At 29.7% G+C, this 23,220-nt stretch overlaps 2 protein-coding genes across 2 annotated transcripts; one reads left to right on the forward strand and one right to left on the reverse strand.

Annotated features, from left to right (window-relative positions):
• The first annotated feature begins 554 nt into the window (after window positions 1-554).
• On the forward strand, window positions 555-8,468 carry LOC114174541. The gene is made up of 9 exons (XM_028059379.1): window positions 555-790; window positions 908-1,078; window positions 1,949-2,317; window positions 2,396-2,655; window positions 4,558-4,699; window positions 4,856-5,227; window positions 5,347-5,478; window positions 5,553-5,681; window positions 5,803-8,468. Exons 2-9 carry the CDS (start codon window positions 953-955, stop codon window positions 8,101-8,103), a joined length of 3,831 nt encoding a protein of 1,276 aa, XP_027915180.1. The 5' UTR covers window positions 555-790; window positions 908-952; the 3' UTR covers window positions 8,104-8,468.
• An 11,642-nt stretch (window positions 8,469-20,110) lies between these two features.
• Window positions 20,111-21,961, reverse strand: LOC114173383. The gene is made up of 2 exons (XM_028057745.1): window positions 21,282-21,961; window positions 20,111-20,431 (listed from the first exon to the last, which is right to left on the reverse strand). Exons 1-2 carry the CDS (start codon window positions 21,862-21,864, stop codon window positions 20,232-20,234), a joined length of 783 nt encoding a protein of 260 aa, XP_027913546.1. The 5' UTR covers window positions 21,865-21,961; the 3' UTR covers window positions 20,111-20,231.
• Between the last annotated feature and the right edge of the window lie 1,259 nt (window positions 21,962-23,220).

Below are 23,220 nucleotides of genomic sequence, written 5' to 3' on the forward strand. Positions count from 1 at the left end.
TAATTTTATGTATAAATAATTCATATTTGTGCAAAAAAAAATTAATTTATATATTTTTTAATATTTTTTTCCTTAGTAGATTTTTAATTGCTATTTTTTATTTATTTTTGTCCTTTCACTTTATTTATGTGACTAACACAATTAAATTATATATGTATGAATTAAAATTCAAAATTAATTGTTAAACTAAAAATAATAAAAAGTTAATAATATACATATTAAATGATGACATGGTATGTTTCTTGTTATAACAATCTTAAAATATATTAATATTTATATTTCATTTTAATATATATATATATATATATATATATATATATATATATATATAAAAGAAACAAAATAGAAGAAAATCCTCTTCTGTTAAACAATGAATTATGTTTTCACTATCCACAACTTGATGACTTTCTTTTTTTTCATAGAAATTGTGAATTATGATTTATAATCCCTAATTAATTATTTTAATATGATGGTACTACCTAATTTATACAATACCAGGTGATAAGTAACAAAGAATGGGCTTTGTTGTTGCTTTTGAGTTTTTAACCGCGCCTATAAAGAGAGTAGCAGCATTTCTAATTACCAATGCACCAAAAAGCCAAATTTTCATTTTATTTTTCTCCACAAAATTATATTCATTCACACAGGCAGTCGCTCACACCCCAAATCTCATCTTCTTCGTCTCAATCCCCATCGATCAAAAACCCTTGCGCCTTTATCTCTCTCTCACACCCAATTCTCCAGAATCTTCGATCGTGGTTGGGTGTTCCTTCAAACAATAATCTCTCCGGTTCGATTTTAATTTATAAAAATATTCATTTCGATCTATCTGTTTAGTTCTGGTTGCGTTTTATTAATTCTCAGCTTGTTTTATTTTCGTATCTGATTTATGTGAATTTCACAATAGATTAATTTGTCATGAGTTGTGAATGAATATCGAGGAGTTTTGAAAATGCCGGGATTAGCACAAAGGAATGAACAACTCACTAATGACTCGTCGAGGACGCAGTGTACAGTTTCTTCAAATGGATTCTGGTCGAAGAATTCCACCGATGTTTGCTACAATCAACTCCAAAAGGTACTGACATTTTATAGTTTTTATTTTTTATTTCTTATTGGATTTTGGATTGTGGTGGAATCACTGTTTTAGATTGGTTATTGTGTTAATAGTGGTGGTTTGGTTGGGTTTATATTGGATCTTTCTGTTGGAACACTAGTTTGATTACTTTCAGTATTTTTTCTGATTGATAAATGTCATTTCAGTGACTCTTAACACAATTTTTTTTGTTACTTGTTCCTTTTGTTGTGTTGCCCATTGAATGATATCTGCAAAGTTTTCATACTCCTTTCCTGGAATATATTTTCCTAGCTGGGCAATGAATTGTCAACAATGAATCAGACGAACTTCAAAATGGTTTTCAAAGTACAGGATATTGGGACAATTACAGATACTTCTACCCATGTCCTCCCGGTTTTTAACTTTTATTTATTTTTTAAACTTTACACTAATAGGGATGGTACACTACTGCAATAATGAGACATATTATTTTATGTCTTCATAACAATTAAAATGTTGAAACAATAATGTCTCTCTCTCTCTCACTGTAGATTTAATTTTTTTCTTACTATCTTATTGTTCTTGCATGTATACTCTTGCTACGCATTGTTTTTGGATTTTGAAAATTGCTTCATGGCCACAATTGTGGCTGCATTAACCATATTTATAAACAATATTTCACAATATCAAGGATTGTAATGAAACATAGTCGTGGAGGCCATTTAAATCTTGTTCTATTTTGTGTTGTATTTATGTCTCTGTCATATCCAACCTTCCAAGCAAATCAATGATAGTGAACATAGTTGACGTTGACCTTGTTCTCTTGATAAAAATTCAACTTTGACATGCTTACATCGTCTCTTATTGGTTTATTACGTTTTTGTGATACAGTTTTGGAGTGAGCTGTCACTGCAAGCTCGGCAAAAATTGTTGAGGATAGACAAGCAATCCCTTTTTGAGCAAGCTCGTAAAAATATGTACTGCTCCAGGTGTAATGGATTACTTCTTGAAGGTTTTCTGCAGATTGCTACTCATGGGAAATCTTTGCAACAAGAAGGGGTGGATGGCCACTTTCCTTGCAACAGATCCGGAGGTTTGCGAAAGCTAAACAATGAAGGATTAAGCATTATCAATGGATGTCAAGATGAAATCCAAGATCCATCAATCCATCCTTGGGGAGGTTTGACTACAGCACGTGATGGCTCTTTAACGCTAATGAGCTGCTACTTGTATTCAAAGTCTTTGAAAGGACTGCAAATTGTAAGTGTGGCTCATTTATATTGGATCCTTATGCCATTCTTTTCCCTGTTGGTAGCTAAACTTTTTCACATGTGTTAGGTATTCGATGGGGCACGTTCCAGGGAGCGGGAAAGGGAACTTCTTTATCCTGATGCCTGTGGTGGGGGAGGCCGTGGTTGGATAAGCCAAGGAATAGCCAGTTACGGTAGAGGACATGGTACAAGAGAAACATGTGCCTTGCATACTGCCAGACTTTCATGTGACACACTACTAGATTTTTGGTCAGCACTGGGAGAGGAAACACGACTTTCCCTTCTAAGAATGAAAGAAGAGGATTTTATTGAGAGACTTATGTACAGGTATCTATCCATTTGCCCATTCCTCACAGTTAGTTGAGTGAGGATTGTTACTAATAATATAAATTTTATTATTACAATCTGGTCATACAGTTGAAATTGACATGCAAAGTTCCTTTGAAAGGTTTACAATAAATTTCTGGAGTGTGTCTGTCTGTGATAAGATCACTGTCAAAAGAGTCAGTGAAATAATAAGAAAATAAAGATTTTGGGGGTTTGATTTTTTACCCATTCTGTACAAGTGATTTGAACTCAACTAGCTATATGTTGGTTTTTAGAACAATTGAGCTGCCTTTGGTGCTTGAAAAGTTGAACGGGGAATCTATCATATAGGCATGAAGCTAAAGAAATTGTCCAGCAGAATACTCCAAATGCAGTAAATATGAGTAAATATAGTGCTGTACTAATGGAAAAAGTTTTTTACATGACTATGTCGTATAATGGGAAATGTTATGAGAAATGTTGTAGCGATTCATGGATTTATTGGTTGAAAAAAAGAAATATCATGGATAGGCTGCTTGAGGGGAGAGCTGCGTGTTCTATCTCAGTTAGTAATGTGATGTCTTTCATTCTTTGTTGAATGTGTGTTAACTGTCTGCTTTTATATTGCCCCAGAGTTATTTACCCATGGTCAACCAAAGGATGAATCTATTAATTGTATTTCCTGGCAAAGCCCATCTGATATTGAAGGTTTTGACCTGATTCTTGTTTGTGATAGTTTAGATTAGAAATTGTATGATTAAAAGTTGTCCAGAAACAGTTGTTGTTCTTGCTAGAACTATTGTAATGTAAAATCCTGGAGAATTGGAATGATTCAGTTTGTTATTAGACTCCATTATTTATGCAATTGCGAAGTTTAGGAATTGGATACTTGGTACTTGTGGATTGTAAACACAAGTAGTTTGGACGAGAAAGGATGATTTTGTTGTAGGCAATTAGATATTTTGGGACTTTGTGGAGTGCAGATATGGACATCTAGATAAAAACTGGTTATGTTATGTGAGAGTTTTTTTTCATCCAATTACGAGAAGATAAATTAACAGGTGAGCTGTTGTTAGGATTTAAACTTGACATTATTCTCTACTCAAATGATGTGGTGATTAATATTTTTCATTAAGTTTTAGGGCGATAATTTAGCCAACACGTTACTGTCCTTTTTCTGATTGTGATGTTGTTTGTTTGTTACGGGATTTGTTAAAAAAACACAAGTGGAGGGAGTATAATGAGATCCGTAATTAATGGAACCTGAGCTAAGAACGACCAAGAAACAAGAAAAGAATTTGAAGAAGAGTGTATTGGATATAAATAATGGACAAGGAGGCTTTGGGACCTTCAGAGGGATTTTGACAAAGGCACTGTGGTGGGTTAGAATGTTAACTATATATTTTTTATATAAATAAGAAAAACTTAATCTATTATAGATTCACTTCACTGTTTTTTAGATTAATGCTGGTTTAAATAGCATTTAAGTGTATTTTCTGGAGTTACATTTTCTGTCAGCATGAAATATTAAGTATAACCTTATGTTCCATACTGTTTATTTAAATTTTCTTACGTTGTGTCTGTTACTGTCTTGTTCTACTGGGTCAGAGAACTTGCTGCTTTCTATCATCAAATGGCTCTTTGTTCTATTGCAGTTAGATTATAGAAATACATTTTTTTTGTCTCTCTTTTGAACATATTTCTAATGTTCATTTGAATACATAAAAGCAATGCCTACTATTTCATTACTAGCACAATTTAATCTATTTTGTCACCATCAGAAAATATATATGAAACTTTGCATCAAAGTTGTATAGTATTTGGTGAGATCACTTTTTCCCTATGTACATGTACACAATTGTATGTTTCAAAGGATGCTCTATGCTTTTATTTTTTACTGATGTGTTACCATATCTATATCAGGTTTGATAGCAAGAGATTCTGCAGAGACTGTAGAAGAAATGTTATTCGAGAATTCAAGGAACTAAAAGAATTGAAGCGCATGCGCAGAGAACCTCGTTGCACGAGCTGGTTTTGTGTTGCTGACTCCGCCTTTCAATATGAGGTGTGACTTGCACATTTCTATCCTGTAAAATCTACAGTGGTTGAGGTTTTAGTGGAATTATCTACGGAGTATCTATGACAGATTGTTTCATCAAAGCTATTGGCAACTATATTAGAACTTCTACCTAAAATGACATCTGCCATTCACTTTTATTAGGTATCTGATGACTCAGTTCAAGCTGATTGGCGTCAGACATTTGCTGATGCATCAGGAACATATCATCACTTTGAGTGGGCTGTGGGGACAACCGAAGGAAAATCTGACATTTTGGAATTTGAGAATGTGGGATTGAATGGATGTGTTCGAGCCAGTGGCCTGGATCTTGGTGGTTTGAGTGCATGTTTTGTCACCCTCAGAGCTTGGAGATTAGATGGACGATGTACTGAATTTTCTGTTAAAGCTCATTCATTGAAGGGTCAACAGTGTGTACATTGCAGGTTAACTGTAGGAGATGGTTATGTTACAATCACAAAAGGGGAAAGTATCAGAAGATTCTTTGAGCATGCTGAAGAGGCTGAGGAAGAAGAGGTAATTCAAGCTTCTCAAGGAAAATAAACCTTGTTAATTATCCATCATTCTTTTGATTTTGATAATTACTCATAAGGAATTTGTCAGATAAGTTTTCATGTTATATTATGTATTCTCAGGATGATGATTCAATTGACAAGGATGGGAATGAGCTTGATGGAGAATGTGCCCGTCCCCAAAAGCATGCAAAAAGCCCTGAACTTGCTCGAGAATTTCTGCTAGATGCTGCCACTGTTATTTTCAAAGAGCAGGCATGTTTAGATTCAAATATTATTTTCTGTGCGTGCCCTTCTTTATCAGTCACTGACCGTGTCTTATCCTTCAGGTTGAAAAGGCTTTCAGAGAAGGAACAGCACGCCAAAATGCACACAGCATATTCGTCTGTCTTGCACTAAAACTGCTGGAGGATCGAGTGCATGTAGCTTGCAGAGAAATCATTACTTTGGAAAAACAGGTCTTTGTTATTATGCTTTTAGGGAAAAGGCTGTTGGGGACAGGAAAAAAAACTCTTGTTTTCTTTTTTTGAATTACACTTCATAAAGCCCAATTGTATGAATTTGTTTATTTGTCTATAGATGAAGCTTCTTGAAGAAGAAGAAAAGGAAAAACGAGAAGAAGAAGAACGCAAAGAGAGGAGAAGGACAAAGGAAAGGGAGAAAAAGCTTAGGAGGAAGGAAAGACTAAAAGGAAAAGAAAAAGAAAAAAGGTGTTCTGAGTCAAATGATGCTCCTGGTTCTCCTGAAATCACAAAGGAAGAATTGTCTGCAGTTGCTGATGTGGAGCAAAATTGTCCTAATGACTGCAGGAATTTAGTTATTGAAACAGAAGAGGCTAATCTATTGAGGGATGATTCACCTAAAATCGAAGGTGAAGAATTGTGCGATGAGGATAAAACTTTGAAACCACAAGACCTCTCTCTCGATGATTGTGAGGGAGAAATTTCAGATGCAAAAGAGGAGATGGATCAGTCTACAGTTGAACAATCAATGCTTTCTCATAGAAGATTAAGATGTAGGAAAGAATTTCAACAGGATATGTCTATGAAGTGGTCTGACAGACGGCGATACACAGTTGTTTCAGAAAATACTGTGATGGTTGGCAGATCTGAACCAAGACATTATGGAGAGAGTTTTATGACATCATCGAGGACAATGAATGGGTTGAATAGGCTATCAAGGATTAATGTTCCAACAAAATCAAATGGTCGAAATGGTGGTCCTCCCAAGTTTAATGAGAAGTTTTATAGTTCCAAGAATCGGACAAATGAGAGATGTGATATTCATTCTTGCAGCTGTAGCTTGAATAATGAATATAAGACAAGGGTTGAGCAACATTCTCCAGTGAGTAGAGTTAGTCGGGAGACAAAGCCTACTTGTCAGTCTGAATCTGCAGGGGATACATCCAAGCAATTTTATCGAGGTACCAAGAATAATCAAGTAGACTATATGCACGAGAGTAATGGAAGATCCAAAAACAAAATCATTCTGGGGAACTATCCTGGCCGGGATTTGTTTCAATCAAAGAGAGTTTGGGAGCCTACTGAATCTCAGAAGAAATATCACAGCAGTAATTTTGAGTCTGATGTTATTTTGAGGTCCACTAAAGTTCAAGGAACTCAGTCTGATCTGATCAAGTCATCTATTGGAGAAGCTGCTGAGTCAAGTGAAAATGATATTGAGGAATGTAGTTCAAAGAGATTTGGTGGAGTGGATGAAAGGTGTCAAAATAATTTTCACGTAGAAGCTGAAGGTTCCTGTAGCTCTATGGAAATTGCTTCAGAGGAACCTGGAATATGTTCAACTGGAGGCTTTGCCTTAAACAGTTCTGCTGATCCCACTCAAAGTAGCACTTTTAGCTCTGATAACTGTTCATTATGTTTAAGTGAGGGTGATAACAATACCACCTCGTCAAACCATGAAAATACGGAATCCTCAATCACATCAGATTCAGAAGATGTTGGCCGGCAATCTGAAGTAAGAAATAATTTGGATTACATGGAAAATATATTGTCCGATTGTCATGAAGTTGCCACAGAGAATAACGAGAATGCAAACGAGGAGGGTTTGGTAAGAAGCTCAAGTTCACTGATTGGTCCGTCCTTTGATGGCACAAGAAATTATGCATTTGGGAATCATGTGGAAACTGCCCAAAATTTTGATGCTTGTTTTCCCACCACTAATGTGTGTTCTCAACCTCAAAGTATGCTTCCACCGTTGTCAAACCAAAATATTCATTTTCCAGTATTTCAAGCTCCTTCAACAATGGGTTATTTCCATCAAAATCCGGTTTCATGGCCAGGAGCTCCTACAAATGGGTTGATACCCTTCCCACACACAAATCCCTATTTATATGCCAGCCCTCTTGGATATGGCTTGAATGAGGACCCACGCTTCTGCTTGCAGTATGGAGCCTTGCAGCAACCAACTCCCATTTTCAACCCTGCCGTTCCTGTTCATCAGCCAGTTGCCAGAGCTAATGTCTTGAATGCAGAGGTACGGACTCGGGTTTCCAAGCCAGCTTCTTTGCTACAGCATCTTAATGGATCTTTTGCAGAAAGGGTCGTTCCAGCTGGAACTATTTCCAAGAAACCAGCATTATATGGAGAAGTTATACATGATAATTCTGCGAAGTCACTTGACGATAACAATGATTTTTCCTTGTTTCATTTTGGTGGACCCGTAGCCCTGTCAAAAGGATGTAAATCGGCGCACACATCTTTGAATGGAGACACTGTTGGCGATTTTGGGTCAAAAGGTTCAGCAGATCAAGTTGAAAATGTCCATAGTTGCAATAAAAAAGAGACTCCTGCCATGGAGGAATACAATCTGTTCGCAACAAGTAATAAAGGTTTCCAATTTTCTAAAATGATAAAGTGAGAAGAATAAGGTGGCTGTTGTGGAATCCAGTCCCTATCTTCACATATGGTAATTGAGGTTTGAGTACCTTGTAATTTGGTGAACAATAAGCTTCCTTTCAGCAATTTCCAATTTAGCCTATAGCTTGATTAGTTAATGTTGCCCAATTGTCTTTTTTTGTCGGTGTAGAGAAAGATTGAGAGTGCTGGTATTTTAAAGATTTTTTTGTGAGGTCATAATTACCCTAAAGTTTCATTGAAGCATTTGTTCTTGATAATTCTTTTTGTCATATACTGAAACCAAAACAGTCTTTATACTGAAAGCTGTATTTGGAGTTTTGAGCCCATATTGTCATTATGATTAAAGCATTTGCTTGACTGAGGTTATTTTGCCCCCTATGATAAATTACTGTATCAGTTATTGAATTCAAATTTAGATCCTTTCGTGTGAATCTCACCATTTTGTGACATAGGGATATGCAACATTTTAGTATAATATGTAGATAGAGTGAAAGTGGCATAGTGTGATTAAGATGATATACAGGAAAATTTGAAAAAACGAAGTGTGTACGGAAAATATAGCCTTTTTGACATTTTCTTTTGGTTCTTAATTAAAAAGTTTATTTTATACCCTTGTGAAATGTTAATCTGTGGGATTAAAAGATATTGGTCATGTAACAAACTAATATTTATTTCACATTTTTTACGTGGATTTAATAATGTGACATGATTTTCTTAAAGTTTATTAAAATTTTGTTTTTATTCTTTTCAATCGGATATAGTACTTTGACTCTCTTTGTTGAAATATTTTATTTTTTTAGTTATTTAATTTTATGTAATGTTATTTTTAGCTCACAAAGTTAGACAATATTAAATGTTAATGATGTCATATATAATTATTTATCATTATTTCTAATATGGATTTAATTGAATGGTACTTTTTTTTTAAGTTTATTCACTTTTTGTTCACTAAAAAGTTATTTAGAATATAATATTTTGGTCATCTTGCATAAAAGAGTTAATCTAAGAACCTAAATACAAAATTGTGTTGTGAGACACTGAAGACTATAAATATCATTTTGCAAAATCTAGGACTAAAAGATAACAAATGTTAATTAAAGGGAAAATTGCCTCAATTTAAAGGATTCAAATATTTAGATTTTTAATAAACTTTTAGAAAATAATATCACACAATTAAGTCCATGAGGCAATGTATTATAGTCAATGTCACTAACATTGTCTAACTCTAAAAATTAAAAGTAATATTTTACAAAAATCAAAATGCTAAAAATTGAAAATTTTTAATTAGAGAAAACAAATAATAATAGCCCTCAATTAAACATTTTATGAATATTTTAATTTTTTTAAAACTAAATAATCTTTACTGTTTTTTTCCTGTGTATTTATTTTACACACCAGAACTAATTTTTTTCTTTTCCTACCTCCTAGTTTTATTCTCTTTATTTCTGTACTCAATACAACGTATAATTCTTCTTGTTTGGTAAGTGCATTCTGATATGATTGCAACTTTTTTTTTTAATATTCTGATTGAACCAAGACTAAATATTTCAAAAGATAAATTTGCCATTAGATTAGTACAATACAATAATAGTGTGTGGACATGTTTTTATATATGTATATTGACTGAGTTGATGATCAATCCATTCTAATAACACTGATTTTAATTGTGTTTAGTGCACTATTTTTGGTAAAGATTTTCAATTGTTCTAATCCAACAAAAAACTATAAAAAACCGAAAGTCTATAAAAAAAAATATTAGATAGGATCAGATTTTGCATTTAACTTTAAAAATTGAAACTATCCATACTGAACTTATTCATATATAATATTATAATTTTAATTATTTTATGTCACTCATGTTTCCAATCCTATTCTTGATATATCTATAATGTTGTCATGTGACTCATTTATTTATGAAAACTATATTTAATTAAAAATAGATTATATTAACTATTTGAGTAAATGTGCATAAATATTTTTTGAGAGATTTAAATTTATTTTAATGGTATATGTGTACTAGGGATGGCAACGGGGCGGGGCGGGTACGGGTATCATGATCCCATCCCCATCCCCATCCCCAAACCCAACGGGTATACAACTTTTGACCCATCCCCATCCCCACCGGGTAACGGGTATTTTCTTATACCCATACCCATACCCATTTTTTTATTGTTCCATATATCAATTAAATATTTTTTATAAAAAAAATTTAAAAATCACACCAACGGAATCATGATACTATCAAAATATTCAATATTAAAATAACATACTCTTTTTGATTTTCATGATGTCAAATATTAAGAAAAATATTATAATAGTATAAATCTCAAATTAAAGTATCAAATAACAACTAAATAAAATTCAAATAATTATATAAAAGCTAAAAAATTACACATTACTAAAATTTTATAATAACCAAAATATTTATTAATTTTACAAATGATCAGTGGTTTCATTTGCATTCGATCCACCTACACATAGAAAAAAAATGAAAAATTAGATATGATATAATAATTGAAATTGAAAATTTTAATTACTAGAATATAATGTACCTTATTCATCAGATTCATTTTCACTCATGAGAACATCTTTTCCTTTTAATTTTTTAACACCTACAAACACCAAATGTAGAATATTAGATGAGAATTCACAAAAAATACTAACAAAAAATATTAATAAATTTGAGTAACTTACCTAGATGGTTTGAGTTCCATATCCAACTTCTTGTACACATCAAAGCCTCTATAGTAATATGATGAAGTCGACTACGGTGAGAAGTTAATATCTGACCACCAGTACTAAAAGCAGATTCAGAAGCTACAGTTGTTATTGGAATAGCTAAAACATCCCTTGCAATTGCTTGAAGGGTTGGAAACTTTAACCCATTTGTTTTCCACCATGATAGGATATCAAATTCTTGTGTAACCGGCAAATTATCTTCTTCCAAGTAATAATCCAACTCTGTTTTCATAACTGTAGTTCTAGATTTTTTCTTTTTTGCCATAAACTCTAAAAATTCATTCGCATCATTATCAACATCCTTTCCCAACTCCAATGATGTAGCTCTATAAGAAGAAGTTTCATTCTTTTTTGATTGATATTCCAAAACCAAATCATAGCACATTTGACGAATCCTACTAAGTTTCAGATCAAAATCATTACCATACAATTTATAAAAATAATATTCTAACATGTCCATCTTGTACCTTGGATCTAAAACTGAAGCAATTGCCAATATATCATGAATAACACTCCAGTAACTTTCAAATTTCTTTAACATTTGTATTGCCATATTTTGAATGGTTATCTCAGGAGATTTAACCCAATCATTTATTGCAATCTTGATCTCACAAATCTTTGGGAAAAAGATGTTGGCAGTTGGGTATTTGGAGCCAGAAATGATTTCTGTGATGTCATTAAATAATTTTAGCCTTCGACAAACATCCTTTGCAAATTCCCACTGCATATCAGTTGGCAAAGAAGTGTATTGAGCTTCACGTTGCTTTAACCTAAAAAACACATCCTTATAACATATGGCAATATCAAGCATCTTGTAAGTAGAATTCCATCTAGTTGGGCAATCCAAACTTAACTTTTTAGTGAAAGAAATTCGCAATTGTCTAGCTGTTTCCTCAAATTTTTCCATTCTTTTAGGAGTTGCTGTCCAATATGCTACACTTTCTCGAATTTTTTCCACCCCTTCTTTTAGGACGGCTAACCCTTCTTTCACAATCAAATTAAGGATATGTGCTGAACAACACATATGAAGCAAAGACCCTTTCTTAATGAGTGTGTCCAACTTCAACTTATCCTTAATTTTTTCAATCATGCTATCATTTGTGCTGCAGTTGTCTAAAGTGATAGTAGACAATTTTGTATCAATATTCCAATCGAACAAACAATCAACTAATACATTGCAAAGTCGATCAGCTGTGTGAGGTGCGGGAACATAAATGAACCTATAAATTAAGCAATATTTTGTAAGACATATAATCTTTCTAGAGGTGCATAAAAAAAATTACTGGAAAATTTATAAATTAAAAAAGGTGTACCTCAAAATTATATTTTGCAATGTCCAATTGTCATCAATATAGTGAGCTGTGATAGACATATACCCTTTCTTTTGATTGCTTGCAGTCCACATATCCGATGTAATTGCTATTCTTCCTTTATTTGTATCTATCAACTTCATAACAACTTGTTTTTCATGTTCATAGATGCCGAGTATCTCTTTCTTTATCATATTTCGTGAAGGAAGTTGAAATAATGGTTGAATTGTTGTCACGAATCTAATAAAACCAATATGGTCCACTATTGACAATGGATATTCATGCAATATAATCATTGTTGCAAGTTCCCTCTTGGCATTTTCTTCATTATAAGCTCCACAAGCCAATTCCTTTTTGCCACTTGAAATCTTAGAAAAAAGTGTTTTTTGTCCCCCTTTTCCTTCAACTTTTATCTTTTCAAAGTGTTCCCACACAACACTTTTCAATTTCCCTTTCTCAGGCTCTACTTGTGTTGTTGAATGTATTTCATCATGAACTTCTGAAGGTGTTTGCGTAGATGGATTCAATGGAGATTGACTGTCATTATTGGAACTTTGAAAGGGAGTTGGTTGTTGTGAACACTGTGGTGGACTTGGTACCTGCAAATCTTGATCTCCTGTGCTCATTTTCTCTAGAAACTAACATACGTAACAAAAAAAAAATCAAACAAAGTAAAAAGGTTAATTTCTTTTTTAACAAAATATAAAAGGAAAACCAATAATCAAGTTTAAAAATATTTCAAATATTTTTTATACTATTAAAAATTTATATTATACCACTTAAACGAAATAGCACAAATAACAAAATTAAATTAATAATAATTCAAATTTAAACATAGATTCTTCATCTTTTGATCTTGAATTAAATTAAGGATTTATGCAATTGAGCACTTAAAATTGAGAATTAAACATTATCATGAAACAAAAAATAAATAATAAATAAAATTATCATAAAGGAGTAAAGATAATTAAATGTGTGACCCAAATTTGAGAATATCCATTTGAACATAACATAACGGAAAAAAAAAAAATGTATAATTAAGATTATGATAAAAGGAAAAGTACCTTGAAGATCTGCTTAAACCTTAAAGAACAAGCCAAACAATTAAAAGAGAGTAAAAAAGTGTATAACCAAAGTAACAAAAAGAAGAGCTACAAAATAAGAGTCAAACATTTTCATGAAAATAAATAAATAAATAAAGATAATCAAATGTGTAACCTAAAAATTATTTCATAGAATGAAATTGAGGAACACCTATTTGAACATAACCATGTACAGAGAGTAAAAATTATGTAATAAGAAGAAGAAAAATTACCTTCAAAATTAAATCTTGAAAAACAAACCAGACAATTGAGAGAGTAAACAAAGTGTATAACAAAAAACAAAGAGAATGAGAAATATGTTATATATATATATATATATATATATATATATATATATATATATATATATATATTATATTATATTATATTATATTATATATTATATATTATATTACTATGTATATATATATTATATGTGTGGATATCTTATGTTTATATATATATAATTATTTATATATATTATATTATATTATATATTATATTATTATTATATATATTATATGTGTGGATATCTTATGTTTATATATATATATATATATATATATATATATATTTTTTATAGATATATATTTATTTTAAGTATATATTATATTATATTATATAATAATATAAATATAATAATATATATTATATTATTATGTATATATATTATATGTATATTATATTATATTACATGTATATGTGTAAATATATATATATATATATATATATATATATATATATATATATATATATATATATAAAAGTATATTTTATTTATATGTATATATACTATATTATATTATATTATATTATATTATATTTTATGTGTAAATATATTATTTATTTATATATATTTTTTAGATTATTTAATAAATTATAAATAGTTTAGTAATTTAAGCGGGGACGGGTATTTGGGCGGGTATATATATATCCCCATCCCCATCCCCATCCCCAGTTGAAAATTTCGGGTATTACCCATACCCATACCCATACCCAGTCAAAGCGGGGATTCCCCGTCAAAACGGGGACGGGTTCGGGTGATACCCACGGGCACGGGTTTATTTGCCATCTCTAATGTGTACTATTTTCCACACAATGACTTATACATGAGTTATTTGATATTTTATATTATCCTTTACCATATTAATTACATATTCTACTTATTTAATATCTTCTCTAAAAATAAATAAAAATAATATTAAAATTGAAAAGTTAAAACTTATCTAGTGCAAATTGTTTAGAATTGAATTTAAAATTTCAACTATACTAATTAAATAATAAATAAAGATAACATGATTATTTTTCTTTCAAAAGTAATCTAATACATGAAACTTCTAATTCTTAGATTAAATATTTTTTACCATATTATAGGTGTGAACTATACAATAACTTTTCCAATACCATACCTCTTACGAAAAACTTGATTAACATTTGAGAATTTTCTTGATTAGCAATATACTAATAATTTGAATAAACTTCCATGATTAATATTGCATTCTTTTAAAATACTCACCATCATATTTTGTAGTTTGAATAATGAATTTACGTTGTTGGAATTTAAAAGAATTCCATGAATTTTTAGAAAACATTCAAAATTACAAAATTACAAAAAGTAAAAAAATAAACGAAAATGACAAGGTTCGGATGAACGAAAATAAAACCAATAAATATGTTTAATCTTTTACTGTTTGTATACATCTAGGTAACTACTGTTGGAGCAAACACATTCATCAGTGGTTAATTTTAAGCGATTTATGCGTGAGTGTAAACACTGATTTGCGAGGTATACAAAATTTAGTATCTGTATTTGGACATGAGAGATGTGCCGGTAACTGTACGGTTGTTGTCTGATTTTACCAAAACGGAGGTTTAATTATTCGTAGGGCTGGACAAAATAAACCAAACTGTACTGCACTATCAAAAATTGCACTGAACTAAAAAACTGTTCGCATGAACTGCACTGAACTGAAAAACAATTCAGATGAACTGAACTGAACTGTTATTTTTAAAAATAAACTGGACTGAACTGCACTGCACTGAATTACAATGCACTATAATATAAACTGAATTGAATTATTATAAACTGAATTGTTTTATGAACTGCACTACGTCAGAACTGAACTGCACTATTTTTGGACTGAACTACACTAATTTTTAACTTAACTACACTGTTTTTGAACCATTTTTGAACCGAATTGCATTGATTTTGAATAAACTTCACTCTTTTTGAACTGAATTGTACTATTTTTGAACCGGATTGCATTGATTTTGAATTGAATTGCACTATTTTTGAACTGAATTACACTATTTTGAATCGAATTGCACTAATTACATATGATTGCACTACACAATAATAATCTAAAGTTTATAATTTGAAAATACTTAAAAAATAGGCTAAATTACCTTTTTGGTCCCTCTATTTGTCATGAAATTTCATTTTGGTCCTCGAGTTTTTCGTTGTCTCAATTTGGTCCTCATTCTTAAAAATGACTCAATTTGGTCCTCACCGTTAACTTTGACCAGACGGTGTTAAAGTCAACGCCACGTGTCAATTTCTGGTTTTTTTAATTTTTTTAATTTTTTTTTATTTTTTAAAATTTTTTTTAAAATTTTTTCTTTTTGACACGTGTCACTTCATAGTCGTGCCACGTGTCAAAGTGACTCAATTTGGTCCCTATATTTGTTTTTAGTTTCAATTTAGTCCCAATTTTTGTAAAAATGAAGCAATATTGTCCCTCCTTAGATTGAGACTCAATTTAATCTTTATATACAACTTATGATGATATTCTTAATAAAATTGACATTTTTATTAAATATTTATAGAAATATTTTTAAAAATCAAATAACTTGTCACACATAAATTTAGGAACTAAATTTCAAGTTCAAAACAAAATCAAAGTCTAATGTTTTGTGTAGAATTTAAAGTTAATTTAAAATATTTATAGAAATATTTAATAAAAATGTTAATTTTAGTAAGAATATCACCATAAAATTTATAAAAAAGTAAATTTAGTGTCAATTTGAGAAAGGACAATATTGCTTCATTTTTACAAAAATTGGGACTAAATTGAAACTAAAAACAAATATAGGGACCAAATTGAGTCACTTTGACACGTGGCACGACTATGAAGTGACACGTGTCAAAAAGAAAAAAAATTTTAAAAAATTTTAAAAAAAATTTTAAAAAATTAAAAAAAAATTAAAAAAATTAAAATTAAAAAAATTAAAAAAACCAGAAATTGACACGTGGCGTTGACTTTAACACCGTCTGGTCAAAGTTAACGGTTAGGACCAAATTGAGTCATTTTTAAGAATATGAGGACCAAATTGAGATAACGAAAAACTCGAGGACCAAAATGAAATTTCATGACAAATAGAGGGACCAAAAGGGTAATTTAGCCTAAAAAATAATACTTGAAATATGCATCATACTTCAATACACCAATTAACATTTTTATAATTTTTTTATTTATATTAAAGTTTTTCGTAACTTAAAATGTAATTAAAATATTAAAATTAATATAATAAATATAAATATCGGTATTAACTTATTTTTTATATTTTAAAATCTTATCTAATATTACTTTTTAGTTTTACAATGTTTATTATGTTGCGTAAAATTTTTTAAAAGGATTTATTTTAGAAAATTCTCAAAATTAATATTTTTTTTAACATTTGTATTCATTAATATTTGTGTGAAAAATGTTATAGAAATTTTATGAAGTTCTAAAATTAATATTTTAAGAATTTTTTAAAATAAATTCTCTTTAAAAAAGTTGATACCATATAATAAATATTTTAAAACTAAAAAATAATATTACATAAGATTTTAAAATAAAAAATACGTTAATACCAATATTTATATTTATTATACTAATTTCAATATTTAATTTACAAAAAACTTTAATATAAATAAAAAATTATAAAAATATTAGCTGTCACAGAATTTAATTTTTAAAAATAACTTCTGTAAAATCATAACATAAAAATAACATTACATAGTAAAATTCATTCAAAATAAAATAAGATATTGAATTAATTTATAATTTTTTTAATAAATTAATTATAAATATTTTATATTTTTCTCAAAGAAAGAGTAAAGAAAAAAATTAAGACAAAATAAAATAAATATTTCAATATGAAAGAGAAAGAATAGAAGGTAAGATATAAAACACATAAATCCAATTCTTATCCTAATACTAATATTTTATTTGAGGTATTTTGATCTTTCAATCTACTATAGTTCAATAGTTAACTTAGTTAACTTAGCATAAGTTTAGTTTCTTAAAACTAAACTATTTTATAGTACAGTTCAATTATTATTATGAATAGTTTAGTATATTTTAGTTTAATATAATACAATTAACTATAGTTTAGTAAATTATGCCCAACCCTAATTATTTGGATGTTTCCACTTAATAGGATGTGTCAATTTTAAAATTTGTTTTTAAAAATATGTTAATTGCGTTTTAGTTTTTGAAACATATCTCAATTAGATTATTTTCAGATAAAAAAGATAGATTAAATTACTTTTTTTGTCCTTGTATTTGTCAAATAGTATCAAATTGGTTTTCTAATTTGTTTTTTTTATCTCAATATGGTCATTATTTTTTAAAAACCGATTCAATTTGATTATTGTAAGTGTGACAAGTTATTTAATTTTTAATCTTCACTAAGTTTGTATAATATGATACACACTTAATGTCTTTATATACGATGACAAAGTGGTTAATTATTAAAATTAGTTTTGAGATTTAACTTTGTTTAATAATAAAACTAAAAATAAAAAGTTTGTTTAAAAATATTTCTAAAAATATTTAATTAAAATATTTCTACAATATTTAATAAAAAATTTAATTTTAGTAAAAATATCGTCATAAGATTTATACAAAAAGTAAATTGAGTCCCAATTTAAGGAGGGATAATATTACTTTATTTTTTACAAAAAATGATACTAAATTGAAACTAAAAATAAATATAGGGACCAAATTCAATCATTTTTACATGTGGCATAAATGTGAAGTGACATATGTAAAAAAATTAAATTTTAAAAAAATTAAAAAATCCAAAAAATCACAAATTGTCATGTGGAGTTGACTTTAACATCATTTGGTCAAAATTGACGACAAAGACCAAATTGAATCTTTTTTTTAAAAAAAGACCAAGTTGAGAAAAAAAAATAGAGGACCAATCTGACACTACTTACAAATACAAGGACCAAAAGAGTAATTTAATAAAAAAATTATTAACGCAGTTAACGACATGTCATGTGTCAACCTACATTTTGTTTAATTTTATTTTTTGCAAATTCTTTTTATCATGTATCTAGTCCTTGGTCTCACATGTCACGTGACAAGACAATGTCATGTGTCAGTATCACTGTCAAGTATCATTATTTTGATTTCAATTTAATCCTTATGTATGTCTCTTTGATTCAAGTTACACTCAAATCAAGGATTTGATATGGGATAACAAAAAAAGTTGCAAAAAATAAAATAAAAAAAGTTAAAAAAAATTACAAAAACTTAGAGGTTTACACATTACACACGTCATTAATGGTATTAATATTTAAAAAAAAATAATTAAGTTAACTTTTAAAAATTGAGATGAAATTAACACTTTTATAAAAATAGATACCAAATTGACATATTCGTGAAGAATTCCAAATAATAAATAATTAAACCATAATCATACGTCATTGATCATAATTTTACATGTCACCATTGGTTTTGTTTGTAGTCTTCAATGTATGCACTCTATGCCATCGAAAGGAGCGAGGACCCGGATCCAATTAATTGTACCTATTATTATTTTAGTCAAAAAAATAATTGTTCAAAATTTATTTTATTTTAATCTGAACATTTATTTTTAAATCAATATATTAAAACACTTTTTTAATAGCAATGACATTTGTATTTTTAATTAATTAAACCTACCAATTTTTTATTTATCCATTCGTATCTTATCATAACTAATTATCTATATCTTCCTTTAAATTAATTTTAATTTATCCATTCTTTATTTTATATTATTTTTTACAAAAACAATTTGTAATCTTCTAATTTTATCTACGCTTTTCAACTCCTCAATAGAAACAACAACCTGAATCTCCTCTCTATTCCATTAAATTCTTTCATTCACTCTCCCAATATGTGAACATTTACATCCTTTTCTTTTTGTTTGAGTAATAAATTCAAAACTACGGTCTTGTGTATGAATAATAAATCTTATTTAAAAGGATGAAAATTTGCAAAGAAAATTATCAAGTTCTGCACATAAATGTTTATGCCACCTTTTAACAAACATAAAAAGATTATGTATGATGGAAAAAAAAAAATCTGGCAATTGACAAATAAGAGAGAGACATTCTTACATCAGATTAAAAATTTCATTGAAATCAGTCTTAAAAGATATACCACTATACTTTTGAACATAAATAGACTCTTTTTAGTAGTTATAAAAAATCTTATTAAATACCACTAAATTTTGTCACACTCCATGAACTTGTTTATTTCTAATTTAATACTTTAGATTATATTTCTCCCTTAGTTTTAAGGTAACTTTCCCTATTAGTTGAATAATGTTTTTGGGGGAAATGGGAACAAAATCTGTATCTTTTCTTGCATGTTCTTCCTTTGATCCATTCCGTGAATTTTGTGAATTTTATTTACATACGCAGCTCACTTCTGAAACATATACCTCAGTCATGGGCAAAGCAACATCAGAAGCTCCTCAAGCCAGAAATAGAATTGATAACCCTTAGCACTACCCTGCCATGAAATTAGAAGCATCATCCATTGATACCCTTAGCACTACCACATTCAGAGTCCCAAAATCAAACCAAAATTGTCTTACCCTATATGATCACACTAGCTGGAACCAAAGACACATCATAGTTAACATTTAATGACTTTTCATCTAAAAATTCAAGTTATAAGTCAAAAAAAGGAATACATCATACAAGAAATTCAATCAAAATGTGTATACTCTAGGCATTAAGTCCTGGAACAGATCAAAACGGCTAAATATAGGTCAGGTTCATCCACAAATTCAGCCACATCAAAAGAGTGAGCTGCTGCAACACTTTGCAAATATGTTTTATCAGGTATGTCAGAAACCACTACATCTGGGTACTGTTTTCGTTGCTGTTCTAATACTTCTCTCCCTTTGGGATGACTGATAATCACTCTTCCACCTACAGGTCAAATGCAAAATTAAATATAACAATGAGCTAAACTTCACAAGGAAATAATATTGACTAAGAATAAGAAAAATAACATGGAAAACTAAGAAAATCCATCAATTTACTGTGCAATACAGTCAAGTATACATTCAACTAGCAGAATAAAAATAAAAATTACACATTCATAAATTATCATCTAAATAAAACATAGTCTCTGGCCCTCATCCGAAATTACTCAAACCTCGGTGAACAGCAAACTTTCTGAAACACAACATCATGTTTGGTGTTTGTCTCAAAAGCAAATAGAATGACTACTCATGCTTGAATGAAGTTCACATAAAAAGTTAAAACTATAGTAGTGCTAGTAAGCAGCGATACTCTCTTACACACCCCAACTACACTCTTTCCCATTGATTAAAATTCTTTAAAAGCTACAAAATTATGAGTAGAGGCATATCAAATAAGAAATCAAGTCTTGGTTAGATAAATTTGTTATCAATCATAAGTTGGAAAATGAATTAAAAAACTAAATCAGGTTAAAGATCCTCCCTAAGTTAAAATTAGCTTATAAATTACCTAATGCATAAAAGTTTTCTTACATAACATCTTCAAAAACTGACTAAGTTAATTTCTACTTAGGATACAAAGTCTACCCAAACATGACATTAGACCCAAATGTCAATTACAACAAACCGCATGCCTGAAAATGTTTCATAGGGCGGTGCTAACATTTCTCAACTGTAAACAACCTAAGCAGCTTTGTTACGTTTCCTACCACACAACACGGAGCAATATGCCATATAAAGAGGAAACTAATAATCAGTAGCAACTATAAAGTTGTAAAAATTGAAGAAAAAATAACCTGGAGCACATTTCCCAGCCAAAGATCCCAGAATTTGGTCAAGCTTGAAGGGCAACGCGGGAAGAAAATAAAGGAAGACAGCATCAAAAGGAGCCCACTTTTCGGGAACATGTAGAATCTCTCCTTGCCAACACTTCACCCTGTCATATTTCTCTTTGATGCAGGCCAACACGAGAAGCGAGTCATGGACAACGAACAGAGAGGAAGTCAACCCCACCAAGGAATCCACAAAGTCTTCAGACCCAGTTGAAACCAAAACCCTCGAACCCTCTTGGACCTTCCCCGCAGCCACAATGCGCTCCACGCTTCGCTGTTCGACGCAATCGAGCACGGACCAATCCTTCTCCACGATTTCTGGGATGGAAACAAAAGACGCCCCCTCCGGCAGAGAAATGGGGGCGTCGATGTCCGAGTCAGTGGCTCGCCGCAACGAGGGTTTTGGTGTGAGAGAAATTGGAGAGAGAGTAAGAGCAGTGAAACGGAGATTGTGCGTAAAAGGTTGGTGCTTGGATTGAAGAAGGGAATGGAAGTTGCATGGTGGTGAGGGTATGGAAAGGAAGGAAGTTAAAGAAAGTGAATTCATGGAAGAAAAAAACAGAGAATTTTGGAAGGTGAAGAGGATAGATAGATTAGGGCAGAACAGAACAGAGCACACCAGAGAAAGAGCAAAGGACTCTTGAATTAGGGTCTTATTGGTGAAATATTTGCTTTAAAAATGATTTTCTAAATAAAATAATGACATAAAATTAATTTTTAAATTTTTGAGTAAAATAGTTTTTTAATTTCCGGAAATTAGGTCAAAGTTTAGTTTAGTATCATAAATTAAAAATAATATTTTTAAGTATCTCAAATTAAGGAAAAATATTGAATCAATATCTCTAGTTTATGGTTATTATAGCATGACTTTTGTTTTATTCTACTCTTTTACGTAAACAAAAAAAAGTAAAGGAGTAAAATGGAAAAGAAATTGACCCATAACATTTGTGTTGTTAACCTTCTTCAATTGCATAGATAAGTTTAAGTTGCTAAGGATATATTTTCTTCCAACTTTTAAGATAAATTATCAAGCAATAGCATCTTCAGAATGATTAAAATTTCATTCTTAAACTAAACATGTATTAACGTTCATACATTTTCCACGATGTCAACTTTAGAATTAAAATAAATTATTTTAAAATTAAAATACTTAAAATACCACTTTTACATTTGGGATTAAAAAGATTTTAAATATGGAAGACTAACTAGTATTTTTAAATTTGAGACTTAAAACGTCAATTTTATATTTAAAGAAATATAAAATTATATTTAAATTTGGATGACTAAAATCCAATTTTATCCAAATTTTTGGAACTGAAAAAGAAAAGTATCATTATTTTAGTGACATATGTCCTTGTTGATGTGAATATTACTGGTCACGTTAACAACAATGAGTATACATGCGTTGGTGACAAAAAAAACATTCATTTTATGAAATTTAGAAATTAAAAAAAAAATCTAAAAGTAAAAAGTTGATCCAAATTTAATAAAAATATATTATTTAGATGACTAAATAAAGAAGAAGAAAAATTCTCTTTATTTACTTGGATGAAATAAAATAGAAAAGAAGAATTAAATATATTTAAACAATAATTAAATATAATAATTTAATCTAATTCTTTTTATTAGTATGAAATTATTTATTATATTTTTTAAAGTATACTCTATTTTTAAAAAATTAAACTAAAATATATTAAATATTTTCTCTTTCATTTCATTTTAATTAGAAGAAAAATGTTTACAAATATTTAGATATTTAGGATGATATACCATGTAGTGCTTAAATAATTCTATAAATATAAGGCTTAAATATATATTTGGTCCCTATTTTCATTGTTTTTATTCAATTTGATCATCATTTTTGTTTGTGTTTAATAACGTTTTTATTTTGGTCAAATTTTGA

The sequence above is a fragment of the Vigna unguiculata genome, chromosome 1 (assembly GCF_004118075.2).
Source record: "Vigna unguiculata cultivar IT97K-499-35 chromosome 1, ASM411807v1, whole genome shotgun sequence".
Taxonomy (NCBI): domain Eukaryota; kingdom Viridiplantae; phylum Streptophyta; class Magnoliopsida; order Fabales; family Fabaceae; genus Vigna; species Vigna unguiculata.

What these genes read in the sequence shown, in the direction of transcription:
- LOC114174541 (XM_028059379.1), top strand. Translation starts at nt 953, where the DNA reads ATGCCGGGATTAGCACAAAGGAATGAACAACTCACTAATGACTCGTCG. An exon ending in ATTGAGAGACTTATGTACAG is followed by an intron (nt 2,656 to 4,557) that starts GTATCTATCCAT and finishes TATCTATATCAG; the next exon opens with GTTTGATAGCAAGAGATTCT. An exon ending in TCATTACTTTGGAAAAACAG is followed by an intron (nt 5,682 to 5,802) that starts GTCTTTGTTATT and finishes ATTTGTCTATAG; the next exon opens with ATGAAGCTTCTTGAAGAAGA.
- LOC114173383 (XM_028057745.1), bottom strand. Translation starts at nt 21,864, where the DNA reads ATGAATTCACTTTCTTTAACTTCCTTCCTTTCCATACCCTCACCACCA. An exon ending in GGCTGGGAAATGTGCTCCAG is followed by an intron (nt 20,432 to 21,281) that starts GTTATTTTTTCT and finishes TTTGACCTGTAG; the next exon opens with GTGGAAGAGTGATTATCAGT.